Source organism: Falco rusticolus, chromosome 2 (assembly GCF_015220075.1).
Source record: "Falco rusticolus isolate bFalRus1 chromosome 2, bFalRus1.pri, whole genome shotgun sequence".
In the NCBI taxonomy this organism is placed as follows: domain Eukaryota; kingdom Metazoa; phylum Chordata; class Aves; order Falconiformes; family Falconidae; genus Falco; species Falco rusticolus.
In genome coordinates, this window is record NC_051188.1 from 30951833 (window position 1) to 30978702 (window position 26870).

At 39.4% G+C, this 26870-nt stretch overlaps 1 protein-coding gene across 2 annotated transcripts; it reads left to right on the forward strand.

Moving 5' to 3' along the window:
- Window positions 1-26623, forward strand: SUCLA2 (succinate-CoA ligase ADP-forming subunit beta). 2 transcript variants are annotated; one of them, XM_037378556.1, is made up of 12 exons: window positions 1-111; window positions 3330-3442; window positions 6121-6304; window positions 15393-15492; window positions 15672-15834; window positions 18594-18722; window positions 19172-19310; window positions 20664-20825; window positions 20907-21049; window positions 23634-23754; window positions 24054-24142; window positions 25815-26619. In XM_037378556.1, the coding sequence occupies exons 3-12, from the start codon at window positions 6208-6210 to the stop codon at window positions 25887-25889; spliced, it is 1218 nt and encodes a 405-aa protein (XP_037234453.1). In that variant the 5' UTR covers window positions 1-111; window positions 3330-3442; window positions 6121-6207; the 3' UTR covers window positions 25890-26619. The 2 variants fall into 2 exon arrangements, with proteins under 2 accessions (XP_037234453.1, XP_037234452.1); XM_037378555.1 differs by lacking the exons at window positions 1-111; window positions 3330-3442 and adding an exon at window positions 4035-4175 and having other exon boundaries at window positions 25815-26623.
- Window positions 26624-26870: the final 247 nt, after the last annotated feature.

The window sequence follows — 26870 nt, forward strand, 5'->3', positions numbered from 1 at the left end:
TGATGGAATTATCATTCATATCTGGTTCCATTAAGAGTACTGTTTGTCATCAGGATGTGCTGTCAGCCCAAAAGTGGTCACTGTCTTCACAACACTTCATAGAGAATAATGGTGAGCATATGCAAGAGCAGTAGGACAAATTTGAGCTGTACTGTGTTGAGAGTTCTACTGTCTTCATTGCTTGTTAATTATTTCTTTGCTCTGCTGTGTACAGACAAGACTGAGTCATCAGAATGAGTGTAGGTGGTGAGACATTTCTGTTTTATTTGTAGCTCTGCCATTAATATTTTATGTGACCTTGGGCAATTCATAGGCTGCCAAAGATGTATTATGCTCCAGCTTCTATGAAACTTCTGGGTGTGTTCAATCCCAGCACAGACCGAGACAGAAGAATATAAAAGTATCCATTAGCTCAGGACAAAAATCAGTACTTGGTGATCCAGAGTGGATGTCTGGAATATAATCAGCAAGAAATCATGGCAGGGCTTTCAACTACTCTTCTACAGCCATCTGTGGCTCAGTGACTTCTCAAGGCAGAGGTGGCTTCTGTGTATTTACTAACCCTCTTCTCATTTCTCTTCTTTTTTAAACCTACCAAGACTCCTCTTGAGCCCATGTAAACTTCCACCATTTGCAGCATCTATGGCAAGGTGCTCCACAGCTTAGCTATGTGAAAAATGACTTTTGCAAACAAAATCCTTTTGTGTACGTTGGACCTTTCACCTGCCAGCCTTCCCTCGTGTTTCCCACTTCTTGTATTAAGAGAGATGGTGAGCTGGTGCTTAATGTTCGTACTGTCCCCTGCAGAAAACTGCAGCCATCCAGACCTGGCAGCGTGTACATTAAATGCCTGTTGCAAGGACAGGTGAAGATGTCAGAGTCCTTGAAGGAGGGACACTGGAGCACCTTCAGGCAAGGACCCTGGATTGCCTTTTCTGTATGACAGTCATCAGGACAGATGGAATAACCTGCTCATATTGAAAATGGGTGCAGTGAATAGTTTCATGTTATTAGGTGCTCCGGAGTGTTTGCTTAGCAGCCTGCAGTTTGTCCAGAGTTAATCACAATGGTACTTCTGCAGACAAGCAATGCAGAGAGAATTCACTGGCTGCAAGACATGCTATGTAAAGCAATGTAGACACCACTGAAGGATTATTCTTACTTTGCTTCAAGTCAGATTCTTTGCTCTGACCTTGGCTGGTCCAGCAGTTGAACCGGTTTACTCACCTACCATACTGAAACAGTGAGCTCCTCCCTCCTGTCTTCAACTAAAAGTGTTCTAGAAAGCTCAGTGAAGTTTTCCTCACAGGTACTGGGATGCTTTTTAAGCACCTGCTAAATCTCTTCTTTTTTTCTTGAATTTTTTCTGCCCTCTAAACTCATGACCTTGGCAGAGGCTTTGGCTTTCTCTGCTCAGATGTCCTTCTTGGCAAGACTCTCTGTCCTAATGTTTTTCGACTTAAACAGCAACCAGTGGAGCTTACAAGGGCTGGGAAACAAATTGGGTTGTACCATTGTCACTAGGTAGATGTGGTAACTATGTAATAAAGCAAATTCATATCTATTTTACAATGCTTGAGCCTTCTGGGATGCTTTATTTGGCCTCAAACAGCTATCTGTCTGTTAAAACATCTTTGCTCCTTCTACCTCATTTGCAATGTACCTTTTTCCTCCTTCTTTATAGCTTTAAGTACAGCTTCAGAGAGGGCCTTGATCCTTGTTAAAAAGCTTACTCTGACTTCAGCAAGAAATCTCACTGTTTTAAACTTCGAATAGGAAGGAACCTGTATCTAGAATTTTCTGGAGATTAAGCAAAATATCTGGATATCTATCAGAATGCTACGGCGCATTCCCCTTTCCTTGCAGTCTCCCCTAGTGTAGGTCAGGGATTGAGCTAGGCTGAGAGTATGCAAACCTGAGTTAGTTTAACCGGGCCCACTAGGAATTTGCCTGGGTTTAGCTGAGATTGTTGTCTTTTCCTTTTTCTCTAAGAAAGCAAAAACAGGTGAATGTGTCATTTCCAAGAACTGATGTTTTTTCAGGTTTGTGTTGCATTAACTGCCGACTGTACTGACAGTCTGAGCCAGATGGTGGCACTGGTGATCAGACAGACAGAAATCCGTGCGTTTTTACAGCGCATCACAGCTGGATGAATTCTCACAGCCGAGAAGGAAATGGGACAACGCAACATCCAAACAATTAAAGCTCTCCGTATAGCTGTGTATCAGACTAGAGACAATGGCAGCAGCTGCCAATATTGCAAGACCATTTGTAATATGTCTTGTATATGTAACATTTCTTCTTTTGATGTATAAGGTAAAAACCTGCATCTTCAAACGGGAAGGAGAAGTCATGTGTAGTGAGAAGAAAATACAATAGTAGTTGTACTCTGAATGTCTTACAGCTCTTTGCTACGGCAAGGATGAATTATAAGCTCAGAGATTTGTCCATCTTTCTTGCAGTAGTGAGCAACTGAGTCAGGATGTAAGTTCCTTCCTGACTCGCAGCCAGTACTTGTTTCTGAATAGTAGCTTAGGGCTTTTAAGCTTAAGGTTCTAAGTTCTGCCAAGCTTCCTTACATTGTCTTTGTAAACTTTGTTGCATGCCCTTTTTTGCCCCTTTCCAGGGGGGAGGTCATTTTGGAGAGTCTCTCAAGAGTTACAGTAACATTTCCTGAAGTTTGTGTAAGTGTGTACAAGTACTGTCCTGGGACAGAGCTGCAGGCAGGGTGAGTAGCGCAGAGCCAGTGTGCATGCATAGGAGAGGAAGAGCACAAAGTGTAAGTGCCTTTTTTTGTTTTCTTTCCCATTGGCAGAAGGAAGCCTTTCTGTCACCTGTGGTGGAAAAATTTGGATGGACTATCAAAATTTTGCAGCTGCTTACAGGTTCGGTGACATGTACTCCTGCATTGCATGTCTGGATGTAAGAGGTGCAGAGGGAAGTGCACTGCTGAGCTCGCTGCAGTGCTCACAGGTGACAATAACACTAGGACAGCAGAGGACCAGAAGCAAAATAACTGAACCATGGCTAGTTACTCTCTCTTTTGCAATATTCACCCAAGGAGAAGCTATGCAGTATCATAGCTGTAAGTGCACTTTCCGTTTCAGAACACAAAAAATGCAGCTTATCTGGTTATTAATTATGCAGTAATTTGTTACAAAACTCAGGAGGGTAACAGCTCTAGCATGGCTTTCCTTCAAATCAGATCTAGCTGTGATGTTCATGGTATGTGGAAATAACTGCATTTTTCCTCATTATGGGTAGAGGACATTTCCCGTTCTGTTTTCCCAGGCCACTAATCTTTTCCTAATTACTGTCTCCTTTGAAAGGAAAAAGCTTCACCTGCTTGTGAGTCACAAGGCCCGTTCACTGGTTTCTGCAGAGATGTCTGTCCCCTGGTTCGTTAGTGACGTGATGCAAGGCCACCACGGTAAATGCACAGGTACTAAAGCACAAAGGCGGAGGCGCAGTTCTGGGCTGTGAGGCCCAAGGGCTCTCCTGTCATGGCGGGGGGAGCCTGCTTGGGGGGCGGTGAAGGGGGTCTGCAAAACGGGTGCCTAGAAATACAGGGTCTTCAGTTTGATAACGGACATGTTTGAGTTGTTGCACGGAGACACCCCGAAATACGAAAAAAAAAAAATAATTCCTCACAGTAAAGATATTCGCAATTTTTCCATTTTGAAGCAGCACTGGGCTGAGGGGGGCGGCGGGAGGGAGCTGGGGCCTGCTCCTCGTGCCTGACGCACACGGCGCCAGCCGAGGCCGGCCTGTGTGGGACGGCAGCGAGTGGGTTACGGCCATTTTTAGGGTCCCTGCAGAAAACAAACGTTGTTTTATTTAGAACAAAATAGTTGAAAACCGAGAGGCTGGGAAGGCGGTCAGCTCCAGCGCGGCCGATGGGCGCGTTGGGCGGGGCCCTGGGAGACCATAGAGCCGCCCCTCCCCCCGTCCCGCGGGCGCCAGTCGCTGAGGGAGAGGAGTCGCGCGAGCGCTTCCTGCCCCGCCCCGTCCCCTCTGCCCCGCCCGCCCCGGCTCGGTGGCGGCGCCTGCGCGCTGGGAGGGGCGGCGGAGGGCGAAGGGGCTCAGCCATGGCGGCCTCCATGATCTGCAGCCGAGCGTCGGCCGGGCTGAGGGGCAACGGCATCCGCGCCGCGCTGGGCACCGCCACGGCGAAGGTAGCGGCAGCTCGGGAGCGGAGCGGGGCGGGCCGGAGCGGGCAGGGCCGTGCCGTGCCGGCTGGCGTCGGGGTCGCTCCTTGCGAAGCGGCGACGGAGGAGCGGCTGTCCCCTGCCGGCCCGCCGCCGTCCTGCCCTGCCCTGTCGCGGCGGCGGGGCGGGCAGCCGGGTGCTCGCCTGTGGTGTACAGTTTCCGCCCCCCGCCCCCCCCCCCCGCCCCGCTGCTGCTCTTGCTTGTCTTCCCGGCGTGGTCCTCTTTTCCTTCCTTTTCACACCCCCCTCCCCTGACTTGCTTGGAAATCCCAGCGCTCCCATCTCCGCCGTCACCTCACTCGTACGGGGGGTCGGGCCGTGCCGGTCAGCTCATCTCCCAGCCTCCGCTCCTGTTTTCCCTGAACGCCTTTTCGGCGTGCGGGCTTGTTTTCGGTTGCAGACCCCCCGGAAAGCGGTACAGGCAGCAGAGCCGGGGAGCCTGGAGGTGCAGGCCCTCCGTGCGCCTTGCCTCTCCTTCCACGCCCGGGGGAAGGTCGCGGTCGCCGCCGTCCCCCTCTCGTGTTACCCTGCCGGGCCCGGCCGTCACGGTGCCAGGAGCCGCAGCCGTCAGCGCGGCTCGCTGGGGTTTCATGCCAAGGAGGGGGGCCTCCTGCTTGCAGAAGGAATCCCTTGGAGGTTAAATAGGTTCTCTCAGTTAGCTTGAAGTGCCCTGGTAAAGCTCTTGTGTCATCTGCGTTCTGACTTGATTTTAAATGAAACAAAACCTTAAAAATCCTGTCTGTGTGAAACTTCCAGATGCAGACTGATTTTTGTGGTACTTGTGCCCATGGTACATGCTGAAAAAGTAAAAATAAATGCAGAGTTTTGCCTGTATCTAAGTTTGGTTTGTAGTCTTTTTGCTTTGAATCTCTCAGTGCTAGTTTATGTTCATGGATTGGCTGAATTCAGTAGGTTTGCTGTTCCGTATGTGTATAAAATTAAGGTCTTGTTCCTATATCATGAAATGTGAAAACTGCAGCAAATATTTTTTACGTATGTTAATAGTTTTCTTGTTATGAAATACAGTTACTTTACAAGGTACCCTTTGGAAGTCTGTCTTGTCTTAAAGTCCATGAGTATATGTTCTTTTTAAAAAGTCATTACTCCTGTAGTAGTACTACTGGTGTTTTATAATCAAAATCAGTTTTTCTCTTTATACAAAATACATATCAGAAATTTGTGGAGTTCTGTATGTCAGTTCGGCAGGTGAAATTAAGACTCATTCCACACTGGAACTTCTTGTATCGGATATTAGGCATGTTATATTTTACTTGGCATTTGAAATGTTATTTTGCACATTTGGCAACCCTCTGATTCAGTGTAGATGTTTGAAACAAGTCATAGCTAGTTTTCTTCTGTTTCATGATAGTCATATGAAGACTAAGTAGTCTGTTCTGTAGCAAATTAAATTCACCAGGTACAGCCAGTGAAGGTGGTCTAACTCTGCTACCCCTCCTCCCCAGGTCTTAGTTTTTTAGTTTGATAGACAGAGGCAATCTACCAAAACTTTTGAAGAAACCTATTCTGTGAGCTTTTCTCTGTCTCTTGTGCTTCCAAATGTCCTCAAGGTTCTTTTCCCTACAGATACATTCCTTAAAGTACTTAAATGCTAACCAAATACTCAAGGGTGTTTTAACCCTGCCAGCCCTTGTCAGTGCTAGCAGCTTCACCAGCAATTTCCTGCTGCCCCAATAAAACCTCACAAAACCCCATTCTAGACCTGACACGAGTAACTAATGTGGAAAGGTAATGCACAAGTGTAGGATTATGTGTTCAGGTGTTTGGATTGGTACACTAAACTGTATTTGTTTAATAGGTAGGCTTTTTTTTTTTTTAACCTAAACAGAGAAGGTATTTTTTCACATCACAGTCACGTTCTTTGTTCTTTTTATTTTCTGTTCTTTTCCTTCAGGTACTTGGTGGAAGTCCAGGAATACTCAATAATCATGGATTCCAGGTGCAAAAACAGCAGCAGAGGAGGCTGTCACTACATGAATACATGAGTATGGGACTGTTGCAGGAGGCTGGCATTTCTGTTCCACACGGACTGGTTGCCAGGACACCAGACGAAGCTTACAAAATAGCAAAAGAAATAGGTATAATATTAAAGAAAACATATACAATATAAGCATGGGATTGATACAAGGTGTAACTACTTGTTCTGTCTTTCCTGGTAAGACATTTATTGGTGTTCTGAACATACCTGCTCTTTAAGAGAGCCTTTCCTGTGATGCAACTTTCTTGCAGATTTGAGTGTTTACTTTTTCTCAATGTGAAGTTTTCTAATGCTTAAGGTTACCCAGTGCACAAGCACGCGGTGAAATCAGTGAAGTGACCTAATTTTAAAGACACTCTTGGTTGTGTGTTGAGACTTGTTTGTGAAACTAAACTGTGTCCTTGAAATTCCTTTAACATAGGATCAAGCCCTTCCCCACTGGATGTGAAGGTATATTTCAAGCATCGTCATCCCTGTATCCCAGATATTGCAGATACTTTTCCTGTAACTTGTGAGTCTGGGTTAGAAGGAAAGGGACAGGTATAAATTGTATTAGCCCAGACTAATACAACTACCTGAACTTCTTTGAGATGAGTAATAGACTCTACTCTGCGCATATTCTGGATTTCTTTTTGCTCGAAAGCAAGGTTAGAGGAAATCTTGTATGAACAGCTTCAGTGTTGGTGGCAGGTAAAGCTTCTGTAGTCAAAGATTTCATATAGAACAGAAGATACAAATGCAGGAGGGGGGAACTTTGCCTTGTAGTTATATGCTAAATTCCTGGCTTGTTGATGAAAAAGCAACCAATCTCCTTTGCCTGGTGCTTAAACACTTTGCTCAGAGGGGAGTCCTATAGCAAAGTAGGTATGTCTGCTGGTTTATAGCAGTTTATATAGCTGTCATACGTATGCCTTTTATTTGGACCATGTAACCCTGTGCAATTTCTTGGGGGTCAGAAAAATGAAGTTGTGAAATGTGTGAGTCAGCAACCTTTAGTAAGCTAGAATAAAAGAATTTGGGGCTTCTGGCTGTCAGACATGTACTCTGTTGAAGCTGGTGTGCATCTGATGCTGTGGCTTTCTTTGGTACTTCAGAAGTCTTCCCTTTCTCATCTCAAAAGGAGAATGCACTAAAGGAGCTTGAGTTCTTGAGACATTGCTCGAACGTTGTTCAGAACTCATTCTGAATGGTGGCATATTATCCTTTGCTCCAGTGTTTTGGATTTTTTTGTTATTGTAGCAGTTTCTCCTCTATAGTTTTCATTTAGTATGTACTTCAATCCAAACCAAACAAGCCAAATCTCTAGCAGAATGAAAAAGGTCTCACTTTTTTTGTCCACCTGTTCATTGTTTATTTTTGTTGTGTAAGAGCTGCTGCCAGTAGATACCAGTTTATCCTTTGCTTCCTTTTATGTGTTAAACTGGTTTTTCAAATGTTTGTCTAAACCGCTACAGAGATAGTTGGAAATATTGCTTGCTCTGTCTCCCTAGTGCTGATTCACATACTCCTGATAACCTTTAGTCAGAAACCTGCTCTCTGTAAACTTGAGTTTGGCATTGGAATTCTTTCCTTTTGCAAATACCTAATTTCATTTAGGAATGGGTAACTTTTTATCTCAATGTATAACAAATACAACCTTCTCATTAACAGAGATTATCATAATTTAGCTGTGGCTGTAGCTAAATCAGTGTAACCCTGTTATATGAACAAAGCCAAAGCTTAACCATACTGAGGATTGTTATCACTGCTAGGTAACTAGTGTGTGGTAAAATCAAGGTGAGGCATATGAATGTTGCAGTTTGTCATGGAGCCTGTTTAGAACAGTGCACTAAATATTCTTTAAATAACAAAATAATGAAATTTGTTAGAATTTCGTTTGTAGTTATGCTTATCTTGAGGTCTAAAGTTAGATGAGGTCTGGAAGCTAGAAAGGTTGCTTCCCCTTCCCCCAGTCTTTCTTGTACTAAGTACTTTTTCTTTTAAAGGCTGAAGTGTTACAAAAAGCGCATATTGTTTACCCCATGTGAAGTACAGTATTTGAGCTTGCATTGTTTTCTTCCCTATTACATTTATCTGGACTCTTAAGGAAAAAAAAAACTGAATTTTTTTTTTTTAAATGTGATTTCTGCTGCAGCTATCAGATTTCTTAAAGTGCTGTTTTCAACTCAGATTTCTGTTCAGGCTGGATTCTGCAAGTGATTATTGTTTTGCTTCTGCTTTTTAAAGTCTCTTCTGTTGTGCCATGGGAAGTTGGCTGTTGTAATTATTACAACATCGGTTTGCCTATAGCTTTTTCTTTTCATGTTTGTCTGCCTGTTAAGTAATAAATCCCCATGACTATTCTCATCACAAGCAACTTTTCCCTATAAAGAACCCTCCATCTCATTTCAAGTAAATTGTTACTACATACTGGTTCATGAAACTATTATGCTTTTAACATAACTCCTACAGTGATTTAGTCCCTGGGAGTATGTTTAGACCTCATGTAAGTGTCACTGCTTGCTTGCTTTTCCTCCAGTAGTTCACTGCCTCCATTCAAGACCTCTAGTTCTCACTTTTGCTACTCGGAGCTGAGAAGACTTGCATCTGATGAAGTCTTTAAAGACTTCACTGATTTAAAAAAAAAAAAAAGTCTTTTCAGATATTTGTGGGCTTTGCAATCTGTGGCTTTTCATATTTTACGTGAGCATTTCACTTAAACTTTGAACAAGTGAGCTGAGTAATTCTGTTTCACAGCATTGGTAAGAGGCAGCAGGATCTCTTGGTTGCCTCTAAGTTTATGGTTTACTCTTAGCCTATGTGTACATTCCAGTTAGCACTGTGACTGGTGCTGATTGAGAGGTTGATACTTGTTATCAAGAACATGACTAATGAACCTAAAGACTGTTTCTTGAAGAACAGATGCTTCATCAATATGATAGCAGATAGCTTAGCAGAATACACTCTTTGAAATGTATAGTATTGCTGTTTGTTGAGACAGCACCTATGAAAGTGTATGTATTGCTGTAACTGCAGTTTCGAAGCTTCCTGACACTTCCTTCTGTTAGTTGTGTGGAAGGGAGTGACATACTGTGTGTCTGTAGAAAAGTCTGCTTTTCTTTCATAGCATATATTTCCATTCATGATTATTTGAGAGGTAAGACTTCTGAAATGTTTAATATCTTGAAGCAGCTCTTCTGCTCCCGTAGTTCTGTAGGATTTTAATACAGTGCATCCCACAGCTTTACGCTCGTGGCAGACAGTCAAATTTTGGTAAAATAAAAAGCTGTACGGAATAGGAACTATTGAGAATCTGAGTGTGTAACATTTTACCTTTTTACACCAGAGTTCTTGCAAGAAGACTGAAAGCAATGGAGTCTGTGGTTTAAGAAGTTTAAAAGATTTAGTCTATTTCCTTATCATTGTGGTTTATAAGGAATGATCTTTTTTGATATGCTTTCTATGGTATGACTCAAGTAATTGGATTGGCTGTATTCCTGCAGACAGTTTCGTGATTAATAGATGTATCTCTTCAGACCTTTTAAGTTCTTTTCAATGTTACTGTTTCATTTTTCTGCCTACTGCTCAAACATACAACCTGTATCTGTTAAGAAAAGTAAAATATATAAACCTGGATAGATTTATAAATAGATTGATTGATCTTATGCTTGATTTAGTCAGAAACCAAAGTTTAGTACAATGTGTGCAGTGATTTTCTTAGGTAAAGTACTAGCTTTTTCTTCAGTAGCTCTTCAAAAGAATAGGTGTTTCAGGCAGAAAAGTTTGGGGTGGTTTTCTCCTTAGTGTATGCCACGCCTTCCTCGGTAGTCTGATTAAGTCTTTTTTTCCTTTGTTCTGTGTCACACTGAAAGCTCCCATCTAGCTTTTTTGTTCCTAATACTTTGTGGCTGTTTTGCCATTATCAGTTTTCTCTGTAAATTACCTGCTTGACTATGTTGAGTGATGTCTTTTAGGTTATCTGTAGAGTCTGAAGCTCCAGTGTTTGCTCAGATGCTGTAGGTAGGACATGGATGATGATCTAAGGTGGCAACCTTGTGCAGAAATCTCCCAGGTGTTTAAAAAAAACAAACACAACTGCTGTAGTGGTCAGTGTTAAGTAGTTCTTTTTCTGATTATGTTCCTGCTTACCTGGTCAAAATCTCTAGATAACCAGCAGTAGTAGTCTAGAAACCAAATGCTGACTTGAATTCTGGTGAACGCTTCTTTTTTGGCATCTGAAGCTTACATTTTTCTTCAACCTTTGCTTTCTTCTCTAGGACTTCACTCCTCTGAAGTTCTAATATCAAAGCATACTGTTGATAATAATTCACTAATTAAATAATTCGTCTAACCAGCACATTCACATTCTGACCACTGTATTTTAATCACTTAACTTAAGCTATTGCCAAAACGAAATCTCTGTTGTGAGTTGATGAAAAACTTGATGCAGCTGATCAATGTCAGGAAGTATTTGTAGTAGTGAAACATCTTGTTTGCTATTTTCTTATCAGCATCCTGACTGTCATGGTCTTTTCAGTGAAAGTATGCAGATTCCTGGCACGTGATTATTTCAGTAGTCATACTTCTGATTTGCATGCAGTGATTCTTCTAACAGTTTCAAATGCCGAAAAAAATGTAATTTTGAAGTTAAATTCTAAATAACTATACTTATTAACAAAAAGCAGATGGTATACTCTCAAGTATTGGCAGAGTCGGCATACTCTTTATGTTGAGACTTCTGTTGATAATATGCTGTTAGTTACAAGCCCATCTTTTCCCTCCCTAATTCCAGTAAAGACAACTATTTTGCTTAAACTTAAGAGTTTTTATTATATCTGTGCAACAAGAAAAAAAAATGGTTTCCCTTATAAATGGTGAGATGTTCTTCCTGGTATTAAAATCTTGTAAATACAGAGTAACTGAGGCAAAAGTTATGCGTCTCTGTCTCTCTCCCAGGGTAAGTTTGCAGTTAAGTAGTTAAGGTAGTTAAGAACTTGATTGGCACTTGTGTAACTAACCTATCACTGCTTTTTATTGTTGTCTGTTTTGTCAGAACACATTAGGCTTGCATAGTTACCGAGAAGGTGTTTTTAGTATGTGGAAAGCAGTAGTGCTACTACAGTCAATACTGAGTAGAGAATTGGCAATTGAAATGATTTGACAAAAGTTGGAATGGAAACTTGTAAAACAGAACATTTTAATAAAGTTTGTCTGCCCCTAGTCATCAGACTACCTACTTGTACAGAAAACTTCCAAGATAGAACAGAACAAAAAGCCTTCTTGCCTTTTAATAAGCTTATCATAAGGTTGTATTTGATGTAGACCAATGCGTGCATGCAAGCAGAAAGAGACCTTTCTCCCAGTTTGAAAGCTTAAGTTATGGAATCAAAAATTGTTTGTTCCAATGAATAAGTATCAGTTTTTCTAGAAATAAAGATTGGGCTGTTTCCTGACTGAATGACTCTTCTGCTGTCTAGTTAATAAACCATTGTTGAAGGTGTTAGTATTGTATAATTTTTCTTGTCCTGAACAGATAGATACTAACTCAGTGTTCTGCTGATTTCAGGCACCTGTTTTCATTGGTATCTGCTCTTAATTTTCTACATGTGTTCTGATTGTTTTCAGGCTGTTTTGCTTTTAGTGCTAACTGCCATTAATATGGAAGTGCAGGCCTTAACAAATACTTGTTCTGAGTTTTGTGCATTGGTCTGTGGCTTGCTTGCCTGAGACATGAGAGCTGTCCTAAATGTTTGTTATTTTGTTCCAGTGCCCTGTTAGGGCTTTATGGCTGCTGAAAGATTTCCTGCTTTCTGTCCTGCTCACTTCAGTATCCCTGTGTGTGTGCTTGTCACACGGTGCACGGGCTTGCAAAAGGTTTTTGCCTTCAGTGGAGTCACTTTTCTGATATGCTTCAAGGCATGATTGTACAAATGTTTATGCTGGCACAAGAAAGAAGACTGGAGTGAAAAACAGGGAACAGGAGGCAGGACAGGACTGTTGCTGTGGTGTAGTGTTGACTGGTATAAGCTGTCTAACTTTGTACGTGGATACCTGCTCATTGAAACAAAAACCTAGCAGTATTTCAAAGCAGTGTGAGTACACCAGAAGGGCACAACTGTTGACACCCAGTAGAAAACTATGTTATCTGCTGGTTTCCAAATTTTTTCTTGGGTTACTGTCTCTGCTGTGTCAGGTTGTGTGATAGTGCTGCAGCTGTAACACTGCAGGTGAGGTGTGTGACCAAACATTTCTATCCTCTGATTTTAGGGTCACTTTAAATAAGAGCTGTAGGAAAAAGGGTTTATTGAACAATAAATTTTCTGCATGAGTTAAGGTTTTCTCAGGACATGTTTGTTTCAGGTACATCTGTGCAGCTTAATTGCTTGTAAACATAGCTGGTCAAATAACCCTTGAAGTGTTTTGTGTTTATGCAGTCAAGCAGCTAGTTAGCTTGCAGTGCTGTAGGAAAATAAATTGCAAATCGTTTGTCCTGCTCATTTAATGCCATGATTGTTGCACTCTGTTGCATAAGGGATAGTCCATGACAACTTTGTTATAGCCAAAACTGACTGCAGGAAGTTTAAAGTTGTTTCTCACACACTTTTCTTCCGGGTGTTTTTATATGTTGCCAAAGTGTGATCATGCAATTACATTCTTGAGAAATATCCTATGTGATCAGGGCAGTGTTTCATCTAGCCCAATATTCTGTCTCTCACGGTCATCACAAAATAGCATGCTATTCAGGGAGATTGTTAGCTTGGCTGTTTTCTGCAGTTCATATCCCTCATTTCTCCCCAGCATCCTTTCTAAAATTGACTTCCCTTGATAGGTGGCTTTTGGTTTTGGCTGGTGTAGAGCAGGAAACTGAATATACGATGCACGTGTAGTTGTGTGTTCTTGCTATGTCCCTCACCAGGTATGGTGGCTAAAGACCATAATCATGTTCTTGCATCATTCTCCTTTGATAGATTTAAAGTAGTACCAAGCTCTTGTAAGAGAAGCTCTTCATTTCAGTGATCATCATAAGTAACCAGTCTTTCCCATTGAAAATTACATTTATCATCACGTCCAAAGCTAAATGTAATGTTCCAGCTGAGATTGTACTAGAGCTTTAGTCGGCATCAGATTCTGACTTGTTCAGATTCTGGTCTTTAGTGCTAGGAGGAGCACTACAAAGAAGGTGCCAGTGGGTGAACTTTATGGCTTTCCTGAAAGCTTCTCTACAGAAGCAGCTTTTGCCTTCTGGACTTAGTGTAGGAAAGAAATAGGACCCTCTTTTCTGAACTTCCTAGTGGACTGCAAGTTAAATCTTTTAGTCTTTATTACTAAGTATATCAGTTCTGAATCTGTCAAATATAAAACTTATGTGGAAAGCTCAAAATAGTAAAATAATGCTGTTGTATTTTAAATCTTAAATATTTGAGTCCAGATCCTTGTAAAGGAGCCCGGGTGGGATCCTCTGTGAGCAAGGGAGTGTGTGTGGTGTTTTGTTTACGTGGGTTTCTTTTTTGGTTTGGTTGTTTGGTTTTTTTTTAATCTCTTCACAGAAAAGAAAGTATTTTCCTATCTTTTATGCTAATACCAAGAAGTCACGCTCCTCCAAATTTTGTGGTTGTATGTATGTACAAAGTAAATTGTATTCAAATTGATGGAATTTTATTTTTAAGCTTGCATGTTTGAGTATGTGGCTTCATTTCTCCATGAAGCTACTATTTATAATCTTAATCATACCTGAGGCTTAGTGTTATCTAAAGCAAGCTTTGTACTTAAAGTAATTGCATAAAACTTAAGTCTTGTTTTGTGTGGCTTCTATAAAGCATGTTAACTTACTTGTTCGCTAGCACTTAATAGCTATAAAAAAGTTATCTTCAGGAACTGAATTAGATAATAGACTATAGTAAATCAAAATATATTGAATTTTATAACCTTCATGCTTCTTGTGCCAAAGAATTTCATATCAGTTGTGATTTCAGAGATCTGTTGTTAGTAGACAGTCAAGAAGTAAAATCTACAAGCAGCTAGTTGGGAGTAGTAACTTGAGCATTCCCTTTGCTTATAGCCACCCTAGCTTGTGATGTTATGCAAGTTAATTTTATCTGACCAGGCAGGATACAGGTCAAAAAAGGAATCAACACAACTTTTTTGTTTCTTCCATAATCTTTTTCAGTATGCATAGCAGCTAGTTTTTCTTGAGTACTGTAATTTTTCTTAGGCTTTTCCATGGTTGCCTTTTCACATCTAAGAGAACAGCAACTTCTTTCTTTGCTCAGAAAGACCAGAGTAGCTCAGCTAATGGTAGCATGAGAAAAGATGGGATGTGCCACACAAATGTGAATGGGGCAGCTCTTAACATCTTGCAGTCCATTTGTTCTCTGCAGTGTGTTCAGTGTAATTGAACTTGAATAACAACTCAGGGCTTTGTTTTTCTTCCTTTATCACCTTAAATGACTTTAACTTTTCTCTTTGCTTTTTCTCTTTTAATGACACTTCAGAATATTGCAGTTGATTTTGATTATATTTTCGTACTTTACTTTTTAAACCCAAATGCACATTCTCCCCTACCTGGAAGAATATTTTGTAAAAGATTTTTAAACAGTTAAAGCCAACTAAAGGGCTTACTTTGCGTACTGTGGGAAAAATAGTGGATTTGCTTAGGTCTCTGACTTCTGCAAAGCACTCAAGCATATGCTCAGTGCTCTGTTGAATGGAAACTGTAGCGGACCTGCAAGTTGGCTTGGGTAAGTGCCTTAGTTACATATCATTGCTGAGAAGATAGTGGTTACACATATGGGGTATTTGTACTTGATTGAGGAAAATATTTAATTATAGTATGTCACATATTCAGTTTCATCTTGTTAATAGTCTTTGAGATACCATTTCTTACTGGGTGCTTAATCATTTGTGATTCAAACACATGCTAAAAATCAAAACACTCAAAGTGTCAACACTTTCGGATGCTAACTCACCAAGGTTTGTTCACAGAACAGCCTAAGCTGTGCTTTGTGGATGGTTTGTGACTCTTGGAATAAGCTCTGTGAGTTACATTACAGTTTTGTATTCACATATTTGTGTTTTGAATTGGGGGGTGGGTGTTGGGTGGGTGGGGGCAGAGGAGGAGGGATAAAATGAAACCAGCCTTTATTATTCTGCCTGGAGCAATTCATTTTAGTAGTCGCAGATGACAAATTTTGGGTTTTCTTTCATTCTAGGTTCAAAGGATCTTGTGGTTAAAGCACAGGTTTTAGCTGGTGGTAGAGGAAAAGGAACATTTGAAGGTGGCCTCAAAGGAGGAGTGAAAATAGTTTTTTCGTAAGTTGTTTCTAAGTATCTGAGTGGAAAAACATTCTGATTTTAACTTACTGCTTAGTTTAAAATCAGTGTTTTAATTATTAACCTTAAAATAACAAAAATGAGATAAGATTTTATTTTATGCTACTTCTGTTTTTCCAGCAGTTTCTTTGTTACATTCTGAGCTTCTTTTATTCTAGTCCAGAAGAAGCAAAAGATATCTCCTCCAAAATGATTGGAAAGAAGTTGTTTACCAAGCAGACAGGAGAAAAGGGCAGGATATGCAATCAAGTATTTATCTGTGAGCGCAGATATCCCAGGAGAGAATACTATTTTGCAATAACAATGGAAAGGTCTTTTCAAGTGAGTAATATCAGAAATAGAAGTAAACTAATTAACTTGTTATAGCTGAATTAAAAAAAAAAAAAAACCAACCAAAACAACAGAACTGTTTACTGTACTGGTAACTTTGAAAATCAGAAACATGCATGAGCTAAATTTTGTTTCCTAGTATCTCTGACTATGAGTGCCTTAGTGTTTAAATGCTTTAAAGATGTAGTGCTACAGCTTAAGGAATAACAAATGAGTATTGATAGCCCCAACTGAAGTTCAGGGTCATATGGCGGAAGGGGAGATGGGTGGAATGAGGGAGTTGTTTTCATTTTGGTTTTAGTTTGCACTTATCTACCAGATGCTCATACTAGAATTTAGTTTAAAAATACAGCTATGTGTGTGCATGTACATGTACACACCATTTAAGAGTGTCAGGAACAAGATAAGTGAAAGTCTTTTGGAAGAGCCAGTGGTCTTGGATAAATAAAACATTCCTTTTCTCCAATGTGTGACAGTTCCTAGAGGTGCACAGGTGTGTCCCTTAGTTTTGAGAGTGCTGGTAGCTTTCTTATGCCAATACTCTGCAGGAACTGGTAAGAAAGTTTAGGCCTAGAGATCTGTCTTGAGAGCTTTTGGGAGGCTGAAAGCCAAAGTGTCTCCAGTTTGTACATTCTGTATGTGTGGATATATAGATTTTAGGCTACGTTTCAAACCCAGTTACTTAAATGTGTCAGTGTGTTTTCTGACAGAGTAGTATTCTATTATGGAGCACAGACTGTGAATTGCTAAATAATTTCAACAGAAACAGAGTAAAGCAGATCTTGGAACTTTTTTCCTGAAGCTCAACAAAACCTGAGTTTGGTCTGTCCAGATGCTTAAGAGTTTGCAGAGGCACTGTTCTTGGTAATTAGAGGAGTATCTCTGGCATGAGTATGAAATAATTTTATGTGGAGGAATGAGTAAGCTAGTCTTACACTTCTATTTTTCCCTTGCAAAATTAGGAGTGAAATACTGTATTTTTTCCTTACTCTTCCCTCTGTAGCATTCTTTTTGATGTGAAGGTATCAGTTGTTTTGGGTTTTAGTACAATTATGTGACTGGGGCATCTACATTCTGTTGTACTGTATTATAGAGCAGGGAAGATCCAAGTGTTACAGTATGCACCCCAGGTTTACCACAAGGTGGCATTAAAATACTGTAAATGGCTAGATTTTATATGCTTAAAATTGTGGTATCAATAAGAAAGCATCCTTATGGAATTTACTGTAGCTGCTTTAAGCAAATTAGATAAAGAAGGGAAACATATTTTCCTGACTTGCTCTTGCTCTTGTGTAAAAAAAAATAATAAAATAAATCTTATTAGTGTATATGGAGCATAACTGTGTGGATTATTGTCTTTTGATAGGGATGTGCTTTGCTTTTACTGCTGACTTTAAGTCATGTTTTTAGATGTGCTTGTAATTGCTTTAACTTGTCTAGGATGCTTATGGTGAGGAAATGCCGCATCGGTGTGAAGGCTGAACAGCATACAGTGTGCGTTTCTGATGTTGTTGCAAACCTCTTCCTTTAAGGGGGGGAAGTGTGCAAAATAATTGAAAGTGGAACTTGCTGTCTTGGATGTTACTCACCAATGGGGGCAAGACCACTTAAATTTTAAGCAAAATGGTTCACTTATTTTTCTAATGTGTTTTTAGCTTTCTGACTGTTCAGGATATGAATATCCAGAAACGTTCATTGTGTTGAACCTTGCTATTAGATATAGGATAATTTGCCATCTATGTTTCCATTTGGAAGGATGGTGGTGGGAAGGAAGTGCTGTGGTTAAGCGTGTTCTTTGAACCGGTGTCATGCTTTCTGTAATTAGTCGTCAACAGTTATAAGGCTGTTTAATGTTTAAGACCTGTGTTGATATGAAAGGCTACCTTAGTACACCAGCTATCATGATCCATGCACCAGGTGGTGATAAGGGAAGGTAGGTTGAGACGATACAAGTGAGTATGTCTTTACTGTAAACTGGAAGACTGTTCCTATGGAGAGAGATTTTTAGGTTCCGTGGTAGCGAGTCCTTGGAGACAGATTTGTAGGTTCCATGGTAGTGAGTCCCTGGTGCTTTTGTTGAGATAGCTGCTTTTTTTTTTTTTTTTTAATCTCTGCAGCAAATGTTACCAATTCTGGTTTCTTAATTTCTTTTATTGAATAAATGGGTGATGTTTTGTCAGGACTCTGTGACTTGCTTTCCCTGATGGCTGTAGTTGTTGTGATTCTACTGAACAGGAGTATGCAGTAATTTGTCACTAGGTTCTGCAGATCTAGGTTTGTCCTTGGAGTTGAAGCATGGCAGAATGAATAAACGAGTGTCTGGCATTCGATGTGTGTTTGTGTAAGGGTGAGCGGAGAAGAAAGGGAGATAAGGCTGTTCTTTTTCTGGTGACAACCTAGAAAATAAAATGCATGTGGCTGCTAAGTTAAATCTTTCTATCAAATTTTAATAATATGTCTGTGTTAATTGATCTGTTGCTACAGTGTATTCAAAGGAAAATTTTACTTGTTAAAAGAAATTGGACCTAAGGTACACCTTAAAATTTGGAAAGTATTACTATAAGGTTTTATATAGATTTATTGAATAAATAGTAACGTTCTCCTCGGAGCATACAAGTAAAATGCCCAAATAAAAAAAATTCCAACTAACAATAAGATTTTACTTCTGTGAGGTATATTATGGGAAAAACTAAGTTTCAATTGTGTGGTATTAAAATTACTTATGCTTTTTTTTTTTCTTTTTGTTCTAGGGTCCTGTGCTGATAGGCAGTTCTCAGGGTGGTGTTAATATTGAAGATGTTGCTGCAGAGAATCCTGATGCGATAATTAAGGAACCCATTGATATAGTAGAAGGCATAAAAAAGGAGCAAGCTGTTAGGGTAATTGTTAATGTGGAAAAGTACACATTACTGAGGATGGGAGGGTTGTTTCTAAATTTTGTTAAGTGTGCATGTATTCAACCCGCTGAGTTGTCTTAAACCCTTTTGACATTTTGAAATAGTTTTGAACTAGATATTTAAGTATTTGCAGGTGATAGTCAATGTAATTCCAACTGTGCATGGCAGTGCTTTATCTAGCTTTTATACAGCTTTGTGAAGGCATGGGGTAATGACTTTTTACTAGCTCATTTTTAGGATAAATGCGGTGTTTTATATTGAAAACAATCGTTTGAAATGGAAGAGTTACATTTTTCCTAGGAGGACAGGGGAGGTGCTGCGTTTATAAATTCAGTTGATGCTGAAATAATTGCTGAGCTGTGAAATTCCTAATTTGTAAATAAATCAAACCCTGAACATCAGTTAACAGATAAACAATTTTTTACTTTCAGCTTGCCCAAAAAATGGGATTTCCTCCTAATTTGGTGGATGAAGCAGCTGAAAATATGGTCAAATTATATAATCTCTTCCTGAAATATGATGCTACTATGATAGAAATAAATCCTATGGTTGAAGATGCATCAGGAGTTGGTAATGTTTCTTCTTCATATTCTTCATGTAACAACCTGATTTTTTTGTAAATCTTAGTTGCTTCACACTGCTAAAACTTCAGCTGTATACAGTAAGAATTCTTAGCGTTAATGTGGTATGTTGAAAACAGAGTTTAATAAAGCATATAAATTTGAGAATCTAGGCATAGTAGATACCTGCTCTTAATTGCTAAGTAGGATCTTAACTTTAAATAGCTTCCTTTTTAAACTTTTCGATTTATTTAGTAAGAACACATCTTCTACTCTTGAGTGTTTGGCTACCCAGGATAAGGTATTTCTGGAAACTGGGTCTTTGCAGAATCCATGAGTTGAAACTTGACCCATCTTGTGTATTCAGAGTTGGTACTGAAAAGATAACCAGAGGAGCAGCATCTTCTAGAATTCTGCCTTTGCTACTCAGGCATCAGAATGACTGATTGAGTTTGATGTTTGATGTATTGAAAGACTATAGGTGCTTTAAGTAATATCTGGATGGTTATCAGGTTTTTAGCATATCCAGTTGCAGAATAGTGAGTTAATATTCAATCACAGCCAGTTGCCCTCTCACCAAAGAATACATCTGTGGAGAATATTTGTACTTGATTTCAAGTACAACAGTGTTAAACTTAAGCGTGAATGTAGCTCCTTTGTCAAAGCTTACCGTTACTCTACTGTTACTGTTCTTTTATTAATATTATTTTTGAATGATACTGCTTAAATGAACAGTATGGAGCAATCTCTCACATCTGTTTCCCGTACCTTGTCATTTTTATATCATCTGTAGCGAGGGGTAGAAATGAAGCCTTACCTTTGTACAGACAGCAACTTAGTTCTGAGGTAAAGAATACTCTAGGGTTTGGATGTCAGCAGTGATATCTAAGTGAAACTTTTGTGTGTATTCTTCTGACACCTTTTCTTCCAACTCGAACATTTTTTCAGTGTGTTTCTGTGCTTAAATGCATGCACGCACACACTATATATATATAATCTAAAAGCAGAAAACTAAGAGGGATTAAAAAAACCCAAACCAGAGCCCTTCTGTAGAGATTAATTTTATGCTAATTACTGAAGCAAAATTTGCCCAGATTTATCAAACAGCTCGTTGTAAGCTGCTTTGTTCTTAGAGTGTCTCAAGAAATACAATTATCTTCCCTTTTAGTGCAGTTAAAGGGACTTAACATTGTGTGGGTAAACTGGAGAGAATCTTGTATTTACATGCAGTGCTAGGTGTGTCTTTTCAGCAAAACTTTGGACTGCCTGAGATAGCTGCCAAGTTTGACTTAACGTACTTCTCACATATTCATGTAGCAGTTGAGCTATTATTCTAATATGAAATGATTTTTTTTTCTTTCAGTGATGTGTATGGATGCTAAAATAAACTTTGACAGTAATTCAGCCTATCGTCAGAAGAAGATCTTTGATATGCAGGATTGGACACAAGAAGATCAAAGAGACAGGGATGCTGCAAAAGCAGATCTCAACTATATAGGATTGGATGGAAACATAGGCTGCTTAGGTATGTTTAATTTAATGAATTTTAAATGGCCTAGTGGATTTATAAACTGAATTCCTAAATGTTATCTTTATTCTTACATAGTCAATGGTGCTGGCTTAGCTATGGCCACAATGGATATAATTAAACTTCACGGCGGAACTCCAGCAAACTTCCTTGATGTTGGTGGTGGTGCTACAGTGCAGCAAGTGACAGAAGCCTTTAAGCTTATTACCTCTGATAAAAAGGTGAGGGAAGAGTTGGCATACCAAGGTCCTACACAGTGGTAAAATGTGCTGCGATTTGAAAGACAGTGCTTCGTGCATGTTCTTCAGAAAATGTGTTTTTATGAGCATAGAATTAAAAAGAGAAGAAAATGGAGATATTAGCTTAATCCTGGTGCAAATGAAGGTAGCCTGAAAACCTGTTTCATTTTTTTCCCTCCTTATTTAAAAATAGGTTCTTTGGCTGTGTACTGAGTAGGCAGTTTTGCATCCTCCAGTTAGTTACAGCTTTGAATTTGTTTGTTTTCATCTTTCCAGAAATCTTTGAGTCAGAAATCAGTGTTCAGATGGGTTTTGTGTTTGGTGGTTTGTTGTTTTTTTTTTTTTTTTTTTTTTTTTTTTTTGACTGGGTGTTTTGTGCATAGAGTTGTAGAAATGAATATTCACTGTGCTGTGCACAACCAAGTTTCTAAGGTACTCATTATATGTAATGTAAGGTAAAAGAACCTTGGGCTTGGAAAGGATTTATGTTTCATGCTAGCCAAAGTTTATCAGAAGTGTTTGAATATTATTAAAATAACAAATTGGTTGAAACTAGAGGAGGAGCTTTACCATGCTAGAATGACAACGTAAGGACCGGATTGATGGTCTATGTAGAGGTGTTTGTTTACCCTAGTGGGAGCTTGATGGGGAGTTTTGGACTTTTTAAAGAACAAAAAATATGAAGAAGATGTAACTGCAAAAGGTGGGAGTGACTTGCAGGATCTGGTAATGGTATGCCGCTTTTGCACCAGAATTTCATGCACCACTTGCTCATCTTTGGAGAGGGCCAGAAACAAATGATGAGTGATGTTACAGAGGAGTTCAGAAAAATCTTGGAGACATTTTTGTTAACAAATGCAGAGTCTACCACAGTCCAAGAATGTGTTATAATCATAGAATCATATAGGTTGGAAAAGACCTTTAAGATCAAGTCCAACTGTTAACCTAAGACTGCCAAGTCCACCACTTGTCCGTAAGGACCACATCTACATGTCTTTTAAAAAATTTCCGGGGATGAAGATTCCACCACTTCCCTGGACCACCTGTTCCAATGCTTGACGATTCTTTCAGTAAAGATATTTTTCCTAATCTCCAGTCTAAACCTCCCCTGGCACACCTTGAGACCATTTCTTGTTGTCCTGTCACTTGTTACTTGGGAAAAGACCGACCCCCACCTGCCTACACCCTCCTGTCAGGCAGCTGTAGAGAGGGATAAGGTCTCCCTGAGCCTCCTTTTCTCCAGACTAAACAGCCCCAGTTCCCTCAGCTGCTCCTCATAAGACTTTCTGTCTTCCCTCGCTTTGCCGAAAGAATGTGAAAAGTGAGGGACACAGGCACAGAGCGCCTGAATTACAGAGAGAAGAGAAGACGAATCAAGGAAGAATCTAGGGGCTGTTGATCTGGGACAGGCTTTTCCAATGCCAATTTTCTGCTGATGGTAGGTGTCAAACAGACTTATTAATATATTCTTTCCTTTTTTGCCTTCCTTCAGCTGCACATGCTTTTATCAAAAAACAGTGACTGTAGCTGGGATTCCTGGTGCTGAAATTCAAACAGTGGTACAGCTCACTGGTGTCATGGACTGCACTCTGACTGGCATGATGGGCTCAGTTTGGGGGTTGTTTGGAACAGCCTGCTGGGGTGCCAGCCTAAGTTGCTGCTACCCATTAGTAGCAGGAGCAAGAACGATGCCACACAGATGAGCTAGTCTAATTGCAAGATAATGAAAACCGAGCTACTGTTAATTAACCAGTTGCACATTAATGTTTTGTCTTTTTAAGTTTATTCTGCCCTCCAAGGCTGTCTACCTATTTTTGCTCCTACTTTATTTCATGTTTCACTATTGACTGTGATCTTTTTACCCCTCCTGCCACCACTTGAGTAGGAAAAGACTTCCCCTTAACCTCAGGCGTAGTGCTCCTGATTAAAATATATTTCAGATAGCTTACCTCTAAGCATGCTAGCTTTTAAGTAAACTGTATAAACAGTGTCTTGTGTATGAGTTTTGTAAAATTTTGTGTTCTTTAGCATGACTTCTTCAGTATGTGGACGTACTAGTGTGGGAGGTACCTTTGCCGGAGCAATGTTGTAAAAGGAAAGATAAACAGTTGACAAATTAAGTGATTAAATTACTGAAGTTTCGTCTGTTTGATTTGCTTGAAGAAACTCAAACAGCTCTCTATTCATCGTGTTCAGAATATTCTGAAATAAGATACATTGTTGGCTTTGTACAGAAGATGGGTGTGTGTCTTTCCAAGTAGCTACACAGAATACACACTGAGTAGGAGAAATGGCAATTGTCTGCAACTTGTGCTGAATTGAAGGACAGTGTGCAAGTTTCCTGGGACAGGCATTTTTGCAGTACTGTTTTCCTGAAGTAACTGTTTTGTTGTATGTGACTTTATAGAACTGTACTTCTGTGACTGGTGTTCTCTAGAACTGTATTTCACAGAGTCCCTTATTACATTTATGGAGCTTGATTTTTTTCTTACGCTGAAAGGCTGAGTGGTGCTTTTGTTTGATGTGCTTCTGGCTGTTTTTAACAAGAATATTGTTGATTCTGTAGGTACTGGCTATTCTGGTAAATATATTTGGTGGCATTATGCGATGTGATGTGATAGCACAAGGTATCGTTATGGCAGTAAAGGATTTGGACCTAAAAATACCAATTGTGGTTCGGTTGCAAGGTGAGTGTGCTTCAGTACATGTTAAATATATTTCTGTCCATACTGACAAATGTTCTTGAGCTTGTGTTGCATAGCAAGTTGCCTGTAGGATGAAGGCCGTGGGGAAAAGTAAGGCAAACCTTGAATTTAGTTGGTGAGGATTGGCAAGTTAATAAAAAGAGATCTCTTGCTTTTATAACTACTAAAGTTGTTGTCTTTAAATTTATTTGCTAATTTACTTTTGGAACAGGCTTCCTAGAAAATATGAGAATTACTCTGGTAGTAGGTCAATAAGAGCGGCATTTTCTCTGTTTCTTAAGGTACACGAGTTGATGATGCCAAGGCTTTAATAACAGCTAGTGGCCTCAAAATCCTTGCGTGTGATGACTTGGATGAAGCTGCAAAAATGGTAAGATAGCTGGCTCTGAATATTCTTTTCAGAACATAGCATCTGTTGCAGAATATTGAAGAGTTGAAACTCTGTTCATTCAACTAAAGGTAGCTTAGGATAAATCACAGTGCCAGTTACTATCAGGGCCTGAAGCAAATGTTTTATAAATGAGTAAGTGCATATTTTATAAGGAGAACTATGTAGTCAGAAGCTATTATACTCCAGAAATTTCTGTGTTTGGGACTTCTTTTTTTGTTTGTCTACCCCCATGCCCCACCAAAAGGCAGGTTAAAAAACACCAAAAAATCCAGGCAAAGGACAGAATCAGTCACTCTGCTTGGTAGGGGCATGACTAAGAGCTTAGCTTTATTAACTGGAAGAAAATACACTGCATTTTTGAACTACCTCAATTTAACACTTCCTTTGATAGACCACTGTATTTCAGTGTGCATGATTAAAACCAAGCATAGTTGATTATCCTGTTGCCTCATGAAGTAATTAGATGTTCAGACAGGTGGTTTGTGTTTGGGTGGTGTTTTTTTCTTTTGCTTTGTTTCCTGGGGTTGAAGCTGTAGAAGCAGCTGTGGCTTGCCTAGAGGAGGAACTTGCTTAGCTTGACTTTATGGCCCTCTGTTCTCAGGAATAGTATTAACTCCTGCTAGGCTGATCAAGCATTGGTTAGGTCAATGGAAATCTTCCCTAGCAGTATGTGTGGGTCTTTAAGCTGTCTTGCATCTACGTAACGCATCTTTTAAAGCTGCTGCTGAATCTGAAGTTCTCAGCTGAATCATGGAGCCATGCGAATGGAGTTAAAATTAGTTTTATAATCTTAAATTGTCTGTATCTGTAGAAGCACTCTTTGAATGGGTTATAGTTGTTTTTGTATGTTGTCCTTAGGTAGATTAGGTTGTCCTTGAACAGATTTATGTAAGATGATACTATGAATGAGATAAACAAATGGATGAGGATAGATCAGAGTAATGAACTGAGCATTTATAAACTTGTTATGTTAAAGTATTTTTTTCTACCTAAATATTCAAGAGATGTCTGTAAATAGTTCTAGATAACTAGTATTTTACTGAAGATGAAAATTTAGTGTAGATAACAGTGAAGATGAAAAACTTTCATCTGCAAAAAATTAGAGGGCATCTGGTGGATTTTGTGTCATAGGGGAAGTTAGGGTTCTGAATCTTTTTTTCCGAAAGTCAGTTACAACATTTGATTCAAAGCAGGAAATAATTCGTAGCAGTTCTGAGTTGTTATGCAAGAGAAGCTGAGGCTCCATAAGGTATCAAAATAAGATCCAGAGGTGCTTGCAACAAAAATTCAGAGGAGAAATAGCTTCTGGAGATATAGAACCTCTTGTGAGTGGGTACCCCAGCACCTCCCAAGAAAAAAAGTGTCATGAAGTTTAAAACTACTAACATTTTATCAAGATATTTAGTTGTAAATGAGAACCAGACATTGTGTAACTGTGTGAGAAGTTTTCTAAAAGACTTGACTGATCTTTCATTTAAAAACAATTAAGATGCACTTGGACTAAGTAACAATTCCCCCCCACCCCTTGCCCTTTTAAGATCTTGCTAATGATTTTCTGATTCTACTTTGTTTAAAAAGATTGGTCCAGCTCACTCAGGTTAGGATTGTTTTGAAATTAAGTTTTTATTTTTTGGTTTTTTTTTTTTTTCAGGTGGTGAAACTCTCTGAAATAGTAACCTTAGCAAAACAAGCACAGGTGGATGTTAAATTTCAGTTGCCCATTTGATCTGAGAAGTGTCATGCCAATGTATAACATGTTCTCTGAAATACTGTGTTCTGTGGGATATTTTTCATCTTTTTATGTGCAGAGGTTATGATTGTTTGACAGGCGCACAAACTGAAATACCTGGTCTTTAATGTTAACATTCAGAATGGTCAGAGTTCTTGTAAAAGTCTGTATTGCTGATATTTAGTCCTTAGTTGTTCTCAAGCCTCCAGCTTCTGCTGCAGAATGTCACTTGCAATATACTTCTGCCTTGTCCAAAGTAAAGCTTCTGGTTGAAAAATAATTTTTCTGAATAAGTTCTGAAGTTACTTTATTGTAAATTTGTATTAGCCTTGGTTAAAAGTAAATATGACTAGATTATCTAGTTGTCCATATGGAGAAATGTATTGAAACGGTATTTTATATTGGAGACAGTTGTACTTAGCAGTGTAATGGACATGAGCAAACCAATCGTTATTTATGAACAGGTGCATTTGAACTTGATCAGAAACATTTTTAGAAGTTCCTCACTGAAGTGGCTGGTAACTCTTCTGGACAACATGTTTAATCACTACAAAATATACTGTAGCACTTAGATTTTCACAATTTCTGGTCCTTACAAAAAAGGCATTGTGTAGTTTTATATATGAACAAGCATTTACCAAACTTCAAGGAGACAGAATACATAGAGAATTAAAATGTCTATTGTACATTGCTAATAAAAGAATACATTAATAAAATGTCTCCCAAAGCTTCTACTGTCTTTTTCTTTATATGTCACCATTTTGATAAATTGCATATACTCGTGGATTAAACCATGATTTGAGATAGCAAGCTAAAAGCTTTTTAGGAGTAAATTTACAATAGCACATATATTAATTTTTTCCTCTTTGAGTTGCATTGCATGATTAAAATCTTGTGAGCTCACTCTGCATAGAAAAGCTTGGGCAGATAGCATGCATATGGCATACTACTAAAGTGGCCAGAACTGATCTCTGCACA

Bases quoted from the DNA above. Each gene is read 5' to 3' on its own strand.
- SUCLA2 (XM_037378555.1), top strand. From the start codon at position 4,089: ATGGCGGCCTCCATGATCTGCAGCCGAGCGTCGGCCGGGCTGAGGGGC. The intron at 4,176-6,120 runs GTAGCGGCAGCT...CTTTTCCTTCAG, and splicing joins TGGGCACCGCCACGGCGAAG to GTACTTGGTGGAAGTCCAGG. The intron at 15,835-18,593 runs GTGAGTAATATC...TTTTTGTTCTAG, and splicing joins CAATGGAAAGGTCTTTTCAA to GGTCCTGTGCTGATAGGCAG.